Consider the following 14,257-nt stretch of genomic DNA (forward strand, 5'->3'; position numbering starts at 1 on the left):
TTTTTCTACGCGGTATAGCAAGCAGAACGATTTAAAATCATCTGTACCATTAAAAAGAAAAAAAAAAAAAGATACAAGTGGAAGCGTATATTGCACGAAACAGATCATATCGAAGAAGGATAATCCTAATCAATCTCTTGATTGTACCAGTTTCTGGAGTCACCCTATATCGTGCAGTGTTTTAATTCGAAAACCTTCCTCCGAGTTAGGAACAGCAACGGGTTCAGATAACGGCTCGACAACAAAGAATTGCAAGGAAAGGGGTTCTACCACTGACGTTAATGCGGCAGAAGAAAACGGTGTGGGTTGAGGAATTCAAATCCTGTTGCCCTTCAACCAGTTCGTTGGCATGATGGACTAATCATAAACGCAGACACCACAAGATGGATTCGGCCCTCTAATGTAGCACTTCTTCAATTTTATTTTCACTTCGCAATATCTTTCTGTCACCTTTTCATGTCTAAAACCGCGGGGCACAGCTAGTTATTAATAAATTTAGTAACCATTCTGGTTAGGAAATAAGAATATTGAAAGGAATAACAAGTAAAGGATGATATGAAGCGTTAAATGCATTTATCATGTCACGGCGAAAGAGTGAAGTTCAACGACAACTGTTTTAATATGAAACACTAAACAAGTACTTTGGTACCACATTGATATTCCTAAAAATGTATCAGCAGATTAAACGGTGGCAACAGACCTTGATTATTTATTTCCGATTAACGTATAACCTCGAGACGTTTATTTATAAAATGGTATCAAACTAACGGAATTCGTAACGCTGAAAATACTTTCAGTTCTAAATATTCCGAGCTCCCTAACAAGGTTGGACGTGCAGGATAACTAGAATATAAAGTGGAAATTCGCAGACACTTTAGATGTACTATCAATTGAAGATAAATATTACGAGAAGCGTCTTCTAAAAATAATTTCTCGAGGCAGGAACAGGTTACATTTCGAAGACTCAGAACCGGCCACGCAAGATATACCCACTCGTAAACATTAAAAAAATCGGAGCTCAGATAAATGAAATGTCTGTCATAAAAATTGTTGCAGGCCCCTTTATCTTATCCTTTATTGCAACACATTTCTTTCTCTCGATCAATTGTACTTTAAAATTAATTTTACTTGCGTAGAAGGTAATTCGATTCGAAATTAAACTTTTCCGAAAACTGGGCAGATGATTACTATTAAATAATGAAATAATATTTACAATAATGACTACTTGGCACTACTTGGCACAGTTCTGCCAATAGACATATGGCTGAAAAGGAATTAATTGACAGTCGGCGGAGTAACGAGTACTCTGTTACATAACTAAACAATTGTATCAGAATCGTTATGATTTTTTGCTTCGTTAACACGGTGATCACGTTAATTTCAGGATCATTATAACTCCATGCGACTCTATTTCAAGTGTAACGTTTGCTTTTTTTTCTTCATCCGGCTATCACATGATCGTACTATCTGTTGCATTTTCTTGAGTATACGCAGCGGTACCGATACCGATGCATTGATAGAGAAGGACGATGCCAATCCATCAGAATGGAAACGCAAAGTCATTCCAATGTCAAGATATTCGCTATCGATTTACGTACAAATTCGATCACTCGGGCACAGAATAACACATAAAAACGTAATAATTCAAAATTATGTAGGATATTGTTAATGCCTGCGTTTCATTTAATTGCCATTAGGTAACGATTATCCTTATGTACAAGCGATGCGGAAGTTTAATCAGGCAAAAGGATCTGGAGCACAATTACGAGAACGGTTTCCTAGAAAATGTAAACGGATGCGAAATTAAATGATCTGCTATCGATAGATCCTTTTTCTAGCTTTAATATTCGTTCGTATTATGATTCGATGAATATTAGTGTATCAGCTTCTACGATAATACATCTAGTTTCAACGTGAAGATCAGATTAAAGTCAAGCGCATTGATTAAAAAGTACGACGGTTAGCTTAAAACAATAATAGTAATTTTTTAGGATAAACTGTAAAGAGTTCTCCTAAAATGGGCTTTAAGATTTTATTGTCTAAAAGTAAGGTACGCTGGACAAATGACATAATTTTTCAGATTTATTTGTAATTATTTACATTTTGATCTAAATAAAAAAAAAAATTGAATACGTTTCGTATCACTTACTGGGTTAATTTTCGCGCCGTTTAACGCGATTAGGAAGAAGTGGTCTTAACAGGAGACCTGCTACGTCTTAACTGCTACGACTTAATAGTTAACTCGAAGTCTTTTAAATACTTGTAGCAATCATTCAGTTTTTACCATGAGCATACAGGATGTTAACGAGAATGTGAATAACACATTTTAGGAAGATAAATAAGTCTTGACTTGACTCAAGCGAGATTAAATTATTTTTAAGGAGAAAGTGATAAGAAGAAAAGTTGTAAAACAAATAGGCAAATCTTGTCATTCTCTGTAAAAATCTCTCTTAAAATATGCAAATCTTTCAACATGATAAGTACTTTAAATTAATAAATAACAGGAAATAACAGGAAAGCAGAGGCAGGCAAAATTCATATCTATCTAAAAAATTCGAGTATCGAGCAACAGATAAACAACTGTTTATCGATTTCTCGTTGAAGAAAGATTAGGCCTTGAACTCTAGAATGAAATGTTTTACAACAAGGAAAAACTTGTCAGTTTAACGAAATAAATGTCACGAATAAAGTACTGCAAGTACACTGTTCTCATTCGTTACCTTTCGTTCGAATATAATTACGCGCATTTGAGCAGGAATACGATTAAATATGATATAAAAAGTGGTATCGTTGTATTGCATTTATCGTCTCATAAATATCTTTTTAGACATTTTGCGGTCAACTACGTGGTTGATTATGCGAACACAGTATTGCGACAAGTGGGGAGTTTGAGATAATTTCTCTTGTACAGAAATTACTGCGCCACATTACAATCTTACTAATAATTATCCGTCTGGGAATATGCATTGAACGCTTTCGTGATACTTATTTGGCCGATAGTTTTCGCAAGTTCGTGGCTTTTGTTTTGATATGCAACAAATTTTATTACACGCTAAAAATCAGAGAAAACATTTTCAGTAGAATACTTCACACGCAAAAATGATAAGAAATCACTGTAAGTGTTACTTACGATGTCCCATAACTGTCGCATATTTCTCTCGTTATCTGTTGTCCCGATTTCACGAAAATTATTACTAACAGAATGTTTGAAAATGCGAATGCGTTGCATCGATAGTAAACCAAGTGGTTACAAAATAGCGTGCCAACGGACTTGACGTGCAAATTAAATATCCAGAGCAGATATACCAAATATCAGACAAAGAGCGAGCGAAACTATTGACTTTAAATTAAATTGTTTCGACTCGAAGCCGCGTTGCATCGTAACGCAGTACAGTGTTTACTTCAGGAAGTTATTCGGCTCACTGTCGCGATTCTTTGTAATCCTTCGTTGGACATTTTTTTTTTTGTCACCTTACGAATCTTTAATTTATTTAATTGTATAGAAGAGGATCAAAGTCGGATCCCATCTTTTTTCTTCCCCTTGGAGTACTCAATAATGTGTTACTTAGTGTCGGATCAATGCACAAGTCTTCCATTCGACTGTGGCATAGCTAATGATCCGGCAAGAACCTTAAATTATCTGCAGCAATAATTGCACCCATTAGAGTTTCTCTGTATTTGTCCAACAATGACGCGAATAATTGCACTTTTTTTCTGCATTTTCCAAGTTGTCGGATAATAAATGTATACAAGATTCCGTACGATAATCATGGAGCCTAACTGCGTAACGACTATTAAACCGCGATAGTTGATATTCGCGAAAAGGCATGTAATTTGACTCTTTTTATGAAAAAAAAAAAAAGATAGTTGCATAGCGCATGGGAGTGTATCGTTGCACGTTGCGAAAGCAGGTCGTTGTTTTCGGGCTTAATGCGTAACGAGCAGGTACAAGACTTTTACCGTCGTGGAAATGACTTAACAACATGGTTTAAATAAATTGCACCTCGTTTTAATCGTGTCTGGTTCGCGCCGCGCAGTGCGTGAAGCAGAATTCAATTCGAGTTGCTTTGTAACGCGTGAACGATACTTTAAGTAAACAAGAAAATTGATCTCGCGTACTGTTCAAGAGAAAAGGAGAGTTTTTGGTCTCCAGGGAACACTTTGCTCTGATCAAAGTCCTGAAAGTGTTAAATGGAAATGCATTCACGCAAAGAAATTTTTCATGAAATTTTGTTTCGTTACAAGCATGTGATGTATTATTTAAGGTTTGAATAGGGTCATAATGTTAGCGATCAAAATATTTGTTGAATTGAATTTCATACCGTCTTTGTTTGATGAAGAAAAAAACAAGAAAATTCTAAAGCAGGTTTTGGAAAACCTTCTACTTACAATTAGCGATACGCGTTTGAAGCGCTTGCTCGTTACGGTAACGGAACAGTTGTGTTACGGTTCCGACAAATGGCACGCAAAGAAAATAATGGATGTACAGAAGGAAGAAGCTCCTGGTTTGTGTCAAAGTATCAAAAGAATTCTGAAGCCACAATTACGTCGTCTGTTCATTACGTCAAAGTGACAAGAAAATAACCTTCAAGTATTTATCAAAAGAAAGTAGATCTTCTAAAAGTAGACCGCTCTACAAAGCAGACCGCCTCTTACTGTGGTGATCAAAGATAAGTGCAATTATGCTGATACAAATTATCTGGACGAAGACCAAGATTTGTGGCCTTGAAAATAAGCGTCTAATTTATTAACTGCCCGAGTAAACGTGCCCAGAAAATGTATATTATACATACACATTCGTCATGTACTCATTGGAAATCATGTAAACGTCTTCATAAGTAGCTTTGCGTGACTATCGATATAACTAAATGTGATTGACTGATCAGCCTTCAGCGCTTTCAACAGTTTCACACGGCAAACCGCTTCGAATCTTCTACGTTATCACTGACATTATCAAAGCGCAATACGGTTTTCAACATTTCAATTACCACATACGCCAAATAACGAAGCGACTATGCTAATGAAATTACGTACCCAAATATTATTGTTGAAAAACGATAATTGGCACAGTGTGTGTTTCCGATTAGTTTCGCCGGTGTTTTTCTGTCAACATCAGCAATTCACCAACGAGGGATTAACATTAATGAATTTTAATATCGAAATCACTGACCACTGACAACGATTAAACATGAGTTCGGTGCAGAGAGTAAAACGATTGTCACTGTAGCGATTTAAAATTTTGTATGGATAGAAAGAAAGACGGTTATGCCAAACGGAAATGGACCAATTAAAATTAAATCGATTTCTTGCTATAAGATGATTAATGTCGAACAATAGGTAAATGTTACGTAATGTGCAATTGAAAATCGCTTTTTAATTGCCTTTCCATGCCTAATGGTAATAACTGTCGAAAAGCATTGGAAGTAGTTTGATATTAATGGAATATAATGAATCGTGAGAAAAACTTTGCTTATTAAGAGTCTTTAAAGTAGCATTTTTATGAGACTATTTAATCTATTTTTTGGTTAACGTCTCTATTGCACTATTATGTAATATTAACGTTCGTAACGATACTATAAGCCGTATAAATATTGAACTTGTTCAATTTAATTACAATTATTAGAGGTGGTATAACTTGAAATATTTAAGGAATTACATTTTTACTCAAAGGAGACAATTTAAGTCAGAAAAATGTAGGATGTATATTAAACAATCAAATGATAAACAGTTTTGAGTTCCAAGGTTTATGTTTCCTTTAAATTTCAAAAAACATATACAAAACAATAATCACGTTTTGAATGGGGTTGATTCATATGTTCGTGTTGTTTTACTTTCCATGGAACGTTACACGAGAAAAGTAATTTCTTGACCGTGTGTTACATGTCATTCGATAGACCCCCTTTTTATCTATAAAATTACTTGTTGAGACTAGAATATTAATTATTTAAATGACAGTTCGGTAGAGTTCTAATGCATCGATCCACTATCAAAGAAAACAAATTTTACTTTGCCAAAAAATAGATTACTTTAAATAACTTGCGTAAAATTTGAAAGACTAGATACTAGGCTTTCAGTCTGACTGAAATATTAATTATTTAGATCACAGCGATCATGCTACCAGGTTGAGATGATAGTTTACGTTTCTACAAAATAAACATAAAAAAATCTTCTACTTACGGATCACTTTGGGTATCCTAGCGAAGTAGAACATTTTGACGTTTTCTACCCTCGGTGCAACGTAAATATTCGTCACGACGCCGACGGTTCGATGACGAGAAGAATTACAAGAAATCAACAAAATGTAATTATTATAACGATGATTAGTGCAGTTCCGGACGTCTTCTTCGACGACCGTCCGCACACTGGGAGCAGCAACTCGATTCATCGTAAACCCTCTTTTTTTTCGAACGGGTCTGAAATCGTCGAGTGATAACCAGCAGTTGCTGTACAAGCAGATAAGAAGTCGGATCATTCGTAAGAAGACGGTAATGTCTTGTTTATCTATTAGAGTACGGCGCGGGTAGGAACTCACCAAGTTTACTCCCAACGAGCATGAAGTTGCTCGTGAAAACCATTGTTCGTTCGCACGTTAAATTGCCAACAAATAAAATGTACACTTCAGACTCTAGTCTTCGATATGATAGAGGGCATACCAAAAGGGCTTTTGGGATTTTCTTTTTCGTTAGACACAAATGATACGCAATATATGGAATTCTTTTTTTATTTTAAATGAAAGAATACGTATCATTACACTGACGATTGTATTTTGTAAAATCCTGAAACCATTTTTCAAATATCCTTCATTACGACAAGTAGGATATTATTATTGGAAATGTATACAAATGATAAGTAAATCCAATAATATAGAGAAAATTCATTTTGACTTCCATCACCTGTTTGATATGTCACGTTCGATAAATATACACGATACTCTGCACGATTATTCAGCTTCGATTGTTACTTGGATATTCAAGTTTGTCGCAATAATTACTATGGCTCGACACGGTCGCGCGACATTTGTTTTGATTAGATTAGTGCACAAGTAATTATGTGCGATGGCGTTCCGAAGATAATAAGACAAACAAGGCAAACTTTAAAAATTTGTCGAAGGATTGTCAGAAATCAAATCAAACTAATTTTATCGTATAACATATTCGTTTTTTCAACGCTTGATACAAAAGCAATTTATTAAGATTGAATCTTAACGTCTACGCGAGGCTTAAATGATCAAACTTTCGCTTTTTCAGGCTGTCATTGATGTAAGCAAGTTAACTACTACTGGCGAGATTTCTTATCTACCTTGCTCAGATATGTCATTTCTTTAATTTATTAGAAGTTCTTGTTTCATAATATTCGATACGCTACAACGCGCTCGGTGACAGCTAACCCGATCGACTACGACATCTGGGTGTTCAATAAATGACGCTAAGTATCGATCGTGCAGCTAGAATCGCTTATCCTTGCCATCTTTATCGCGATAAAGATTTAGATTTAGACTTAATACGTAATTTATAAAAATGAATTTTTCTGAAAACTAATTATAACCCATTTCGAATATCATGGTTTTGTATGTTTTCATATTGATGTCGCCATAAATGCATAATGGATCTGCAGTCTAATTATTACTGATTTATTGTATCTTTTGTATTGTTGTAATTTATTACATATCATACTTGTAGGGTAGTTTGTTATGTAATATATCAGAGGAAATTACGAACCAACAATGATTAGTAAACACTGCAATAAACGCCATTTTTGTTACGCGAGAAGTCAACTTATTATGTAGAAGAAAACGATTGATTTGATCGCAAAGGAAAAATTCGATTCATCATTCTTTGATTAGCAATCTTACATTTCATACGTTGTTCAGCTTATTTAAATTCAATTTGGTGTCGATATGCTTGATCACGATGACTACTATGTATTGGCAGGTCTTAGGTTAGATTTTAATCGTGGAATCTGCTGTTTTCCTTCAGTTTACAGATGGAAGTAATGTTCAGCTGCTTTGTATCGAATAATTGAGTAAAGAAGGTGACGGTTGTTTTCAATTTGTAAGTAAAAATTCAAAATCTCTCGTTTCCTCAAATATAAAATTTGTAAAGCAATCGTCGAAGGAACTAAAATACGCCGGATTCATGGTAGAAATGGTACTGCTGCGTTATTTTCAAGAATATTAAGCGGAAGAGAAGTCTAATCGACATATTGAATTTCAAACAATTTTTAAACTCCTGTAACCAACACGATGACAGTCAACGTGTTATGGAGTCGAAGAAGTCAGTGTCCTTTTGAACTTGAAAATTCTCCTACGCCACAGCGATTAAAGATCCATAAATTCATTGGCAATGAACAGCCACAGACGCATAAGAAAAACTGTAAAAGGAATCAAGAATAAAAAAAGACTCGATACAACAGAGTGGTAAAACGAGCTTCGAAGCGGTACCTGTCGTTCATTGGATGGTCATTCCACCAGTTGAATCGAACCATCGACGAGTTCTTCCTCTCTAAGTTTAATGCTCAAGATACCTGAGACTTAGGCATACCTTTACCTGTTCTCCACATCTAATCGTTCGAGAAAACAGGTCCTCGCGGTAAATAAATACCGCCCAAAACCTTATAACTCAATATTTATTGGACCGTTTTGGTCCCAGCCATATTTTTAATTTTCAAAGAAGGCCGACGAGGAAGCGATTAGTTTTTATTGCAACGGCAAAACTTGAATTTGTAAACCTAGGCGTTTTCAGCAATTTAGTGTGAAGGAACATCTTAGTAACGATTAATAATAAATATTGGAGATCTAATAAATAATAGGTAGGAGAATGATAGGCAAAATAGTTTTGAAAACTAACTCATAAACAAAGGAGAGGTCCGATAAATAGACTGAACATCAGGAAACTTTAGATTTGTCGACCTGTCGATACTTTCTTGCGAATACCTACAGTTTTATATTGTCATAAGCTAAATAAAATAAAAAGCGTCAGCGTGGACCTCATTTACAGATTTGTCAAGGTACTTGTACCTCGACCGACTTATTAGCAATTATCAGCATTCTTTCAACGTGAAGTGGCCGTGTAGGTTGTCCAGTCACTCGTTCTCACCTTTCATCCTCAAATGGGGGCCAATCGTTGGAATAGTTGAAACTCCTTTTTCAATGTGAAAATGGGACACGCCTTTTACGTGGAACAATTCTTTTTACGTAGATCGTCGGTGCGTGTTCGTTCCATTAGGGCATTGTTTTTGAACGTGACGATTGACATCTTGGAGCGTAAAAAATTTCGCCCGAAAAAAGCTTGAGAAATACTACATTAAGAACACATAACGTGGCTGATAAATATCAATTATTCTAAGCTGATTCGCGTCACCTTGGCTACTTTTTCCATTTCGCTTATGCAGAATCCGCGGTTGCGCTTGTTATTCGTAATTTCCTGTCGACGCTCCTCGTGTTATTTCGATTCCCCTAATCAGTGGGAGCCACATTTCCCTCGGTATTTGCATCTTCAACTTGACGTTGGTACTCTTTTATTTTATTCTTATCCTCGGCTGTTAACTTGAGGCCTGATAAGCATAATACATGTCTCAAGAATAGTAGCGATGAACTGGTTACCAATGTAAAGGGTGGTACCGTTGAATCTACAAACGAGCGAACCTTGAGAGTCACTTTGGATCCAAGAAATATTAAAAATTGGCCGACTAGAATTTGCAAGGGGAAGTGTCAGAGACACTTCTCGAAGTCGTTTCGTCTTTAAAACGAAAAAATTTCATAAAACAATGTTACTGTTTATTGAAACAAAAAATAGAATAAATTTTCAACGTGAATACAAAGCGCTCTTCGTGTAACCAGTCAGCTGTGATCGACGACTATACTCGTCATGCGTAAAATGTAGTTATCATTGGTTATTTAAGAGTATGTTTCACATATTAATTTGAATAACAGAAGTATAAGTGGCATGAATATATAGCTGTCTTTGCGATCCAATATCAGTCTGTGTTTGACGATTATACCTGTCGTATTTGGATTCTCACGACACGCATAGGTGCGTGCTCTGAGAAGAGGACGCCACAACCGACTGGTTAAAAACAACAACAATATTACCTGCAAGACACACGTGACTGTCGAAGGAGCAAATACTGTCGCACTCGCTGTCTTCTTCAGAGTCCGTATCCACTACTATCTTCTTTCTCTTCTTTTTCTTCTTTTTCTTCGTTTTACGTCTCAATATCTTCCTCGCTCCTTTATCCTTAACATTTTCCTCTGCCTCGCCTGTCGTCGCTTTTTCGTCTGTTAACTGTTCCTCAGGCTCGCCTTCCTCCCTTTCTTCGCCTGGCTGCTCCTTTTTGTCACCCTTTACCGTTTTCTTCACAATTCGTCTTCTTCTCTTCCGTCCTTTCGGACGCCATCTTGGTCTGTACGTCTGGTACGGAGTTCCTGTAAAAGTTCGTAACAGGAACAGGTATTTCAATAGAGAGACTTGTAAGAATCGAAAAGAAATAAAACGAACGTTGAATAAAATAAATATGGAACAATCACAATTATTTCTCTAAGAGTTTACTTGTGGTTTCTGGAATTTCCAGTGGAAAATCTATTTCTAACTCGCTATCATCCAGACAAATCACGTGACGTGGATTAATAAGTTGTTCTCTGACTTCTATCGAGGGTTGAATCTTTTTGAGCACTATCTCTGTCAGTGAAACGCGTTTAAGCACGTACGATGCCGTTGTCCTCGGTTTTCTACTAATACGAATTTTCTTTTTGCATTTAGGGGAAACGATTTTCTGCTTATCCTCCGATATATTGTTCGTTTCGTCCTCTTCTATGCAATCAGTTATCGAGTCTCTGTGTTTTAATTTCTTCTCCATTTTGACAGCCTGTCTCGATTTTTTTGACCGCTCTAGTTTCCATTGCCTGTACTTCCTGCATTCGGGACGATGTAGCATGTTTTCCAATATGGGGAGTAAATTATCGCAAGGCTATAGTGATGTGTTATTGTAAATGCGTAGGATAGACTATGAATGAAAGAGTTTTCTTGTTCTATGTATTAACATTTTGAATGTATGGCTAATGAATTTTGGTTAATTACATTTCTATATTAAATACATGTTGAAGTTTGACATTTTTTTGGAGGGTTAAAATTGAACAGTCACACTTTGTGTTGGATGAATTTCGTTATAAAAACGATAAGTGATCTTTATCGATTGTTTTTTGCGCGAACATCATGCGAATATACCTACGTGTAAATTAACCCGTATTTCAGGCTGTACATTCTATCATTCTCGACGAGTCAATGAAACTTTTTCAAATTTCAAGTGACGCGAAAATATAAACAATCTTTGTACAAATGAAAAGTATCTGTTACACTACGATATATAAGAATCAGAATAAATAACAGGGAGGAGGGCACAATATTCAGTTGAATTTTAAACAAGTCTTTCGGTAAAACTATAGGTTATACGTTAAATTACGGGTTAATTTTAAATCATGCAAGTTTGTAAATTCGATGACACCTTATTTTATACGAATAAAATTCGAATTAATCAGTGACACAAATTAATTTAACGTCACGTGAAACTAAAAATGAGTAAAATCGATACCAAAGGAAAGTTACCAGTTGAAATTGATCGGGATAAGAAGCAATTATTTAAAGAGAAGCTGATACAACTTGCCCATTGCGATGATGTTGTTTCGTCTGAAACTGTGAACGCTATTGGTCGAGTAACCGAAGATGTCCGAGCTGCTGATGACAATGCTCCCAGCAGCGACGAGTTCGACGAGGATCTCGAAGATCAGTATAATGATTTAAACTTCTTCCTCGAGCTGCCAAACGATACTTACTCGCTGACTGAAATCAGACCAGAGCTACCAGCGTGCGTTAGATATGGCGTTCGTTCAGGATTGACTCACATAAATATGCCTAAGTTTTCACCTCTGTCCAGAGGGCACCAGGTAAACGAACTTTCAAATCATTTTAAACTATGAAAATAGCGAAAACTAAACATAGAAATCGCTTACAAATTGACCATGGCCAAGTAAAATGCACGTTATATTATACTATATAATATATTATATTATATCATAAGACAATTACAATATAATAGAGTTATTAAAAAATGATTAAAAATATTATAAAATAAATAAATGTATTCTATTCTATTATTTTTGGCTATCGCGCAAATCTACATACCTTTACACGTTCTCGAATCATCAGAAATCAATCCTGATGACATCCTAATCCTGGGATCCGTTCTACACAGTACATACTCCAATTACTCTCGACTTAGAGCGCTGCACTTGCGCAATCTAAGCCGCCGCTTATTATCAGTCTCCCGATTGGTCGACGGTTATTGAGGTTCCTCAATCGGAGAGATAAAATTTCACGACCCGTGATTATCTATAAAATTCGAATGCTACCCAGGAAAAACATCCGAGCACCCTTCAATTTTCTCCGGTTCGCGTACGCGGAACGATGTAATCATAGTCGCCGCGAAAGGCTCGCAGCCGCGCTTGTTAAGTCAATCGTTGTTACTTACCGTTTCAAACAACAGGGTGGAGCAACCGCGATAGCAGCCTTCGCGACAACCACGGTGTACAAGTCTCGATGCTGGAACGAGGCAGTCATCGATCAGATCATCGAAGACGGGGATACGTTCTACTGCGAATCCTACAAAGAAATAAACACCGATGATCGACGGCTCCTCTCCATATTGGATCTACAGAGAACACTTTGTGTTCAGCATAAACTCACCGTGAACGTCAGCATCGAGGACGCCGCTTACGCAGGCACTTTTCGTTCCTCGGAGCCGACGAATTTGCACCTGGTGAAAGCTTTGGATTTGTTCTTCAAGCGCAACAACGCTGGGATTCTATGCTCCTCGGTCCTCTACATAGCCATCTGGAAGGATGCAAAGTACTACAACATATTCGACGGCCAAGCCAGAATGGAGAACTGCGAGCCAGCTCCTGATGGAGTCAGTGGAACCGCGAAACTGTTCCTTGTCAAGGACTTGATAGGAGTTCTCTTCATCATCCTCGAGAAGAGCAACGTTCAGAACGAGCCATTCGTTCTTCACGCGATAGCCATCAGCGGCGTGGATCATTACACTCAACCCATCGACACCGACGTGACGGAAAGCGCTTACAGCAAACCGCTGAGACGACCCAGCGGTTACAAAGTGCAAGACAAGTATAGAGCCGTGGTACAAGGCTCCTATCACATGATGCACCCGTTGATCCCCGAGCTTCTTCGTGGACGAACCCACATGATCATAGCTCTAGCGGCTCTAGTTTACTCGCGTCTGGTGAATGGCAACAAGTGGACCAGCGCCCTGATCGACCTGATATTCAACCAGTCCAACATCTACTTCGTCGATCTGGTCCGCGTCCTCGACAAAGATCTGCACGACGAGGAGTTCGAGCTGAAGTTGGACGACGCCATGGGCGACGTGATTCTCGGCGTGTACTCCGCCAAGGTGAAGATTCGCACGAACGTGGTCCCTGGTTACGGTCAGAAGAGGGGCAAGATCAACTTCGACAGCGGGATGCGCGAGTTCTTCGAGAACCAAGTGTGCGGGCTGCTCGAGATCAAGGGGATCTACTATGCCATCTGGAAACACGACGATACCTATTACTACATGGATCCTTATGCCTGCGACGACGAAGGTTTCCGTTCTGGGACCGCTGAGCTGGATAAATACGATAAACCTGGGGAGTCCGCTTGCGTGACGATGAACAGCTCTATCAACCAAGTGGCGGAGACCATCATGGAGAACACCGGCAGCAGGGACAGGGATCCCTTCATAATACACGGAGTACGTGTCCTCTACGTGAAGACTGGAACCACGCCTGGTGGCCCTCTGGAAAAAGTGATCTATAGGGAGAAGGGCACGAATCGCAGACCCCAAGCGCCTCCAGCACCGCCAGTTGCTTGGGAACCTTGGGCGAAACCGGATACCAGCGAAGTGGCGGTCGACATGAAACCCAGGATACGGCCAGAGATGGACAAGATGAGGGACGCTGTGGTCCAGGTAAGAGCTGAGCATACGCTTGTAATGTCAAGTAATTTCTGAGGAGATTACTTTACGGAACACGATTTACTTGACCTGTTACTTACGGAACACGATCACTCTGACCCGTTCCTATACTCACAAGGTTTTACAGAAATTGTTTTTGTATTTTTCGTCAACCACTTATGCTAACTTTTATCCGTATAAAAAGAGAAATATACAGTCAGTCCCGTAAGTATTCGCACCCTCTATGTCTATTGAA

At 37.8% G+C, this 14,257-nt stretch overlaps 2 protein-coding genes across 2 annotated transcripts in view; both read right to left on the minus strand.

The window, feature by feature from the left end:
• Positions 1-6,350, minus strand: part of LOC128889064 (scavenger receptor class B member 1-like) — a 48,454-nt gene extending 42,104 nt beyond the window's left edge. The window contains exon 1 of the mRNA XM_054146379.1: positions 6,178-6,350. Within this exon, the coding sequence (XP_054002354.1) occupies positions 6,178-6,211 (34 nt within the window). The 5' untranslated portion in view covers positions 6,212-6,350. The remainder of the gene's footprint in view (positions 1-6,177) is intronic.
• Positions 6,351-9,454: 3,104 nt separating this feature from the next.
• LOC128888843 (uncharacterized) lies at positions 9,455-10,854 on the minus strand. The gene is made up of 3 exons (XM_054146008.1): positions 10,548-10,854; positions 10,091-10,465; positions 9,455-9,552 (listed from the first exon to the last, which is right to left on the minus strand). The coding sequence occupies exons 1-3, from the start codon at positions 10,852-10,854 to the stop codon at positions 9,455-9,457; spliced, it is 780 nt and encodes a 259-aa protein (XP_054001983.1).
• Between the last annotated feature and the right edge of the window lie 3,403 nt (positions 10,855-14,257).

The sequence above is a fragment of the Hylaeus anthracinus genome, unplaced genomic scaffold, assembly GCF_026225885.1.
Source record: "Hylaeus anthracinus isolate JK02 unplaced genomic scaffold, UHH_iyHylAnth1.0_haploid 11994, whole genome shotgun sequence".
Classification (NCBI taxonomy): Eukaryota; Metazoa; Arthropoda; class Insecta; order Hymenoptera; family Colletidae; genus Hylaeus; species Hylaeus anthracinus.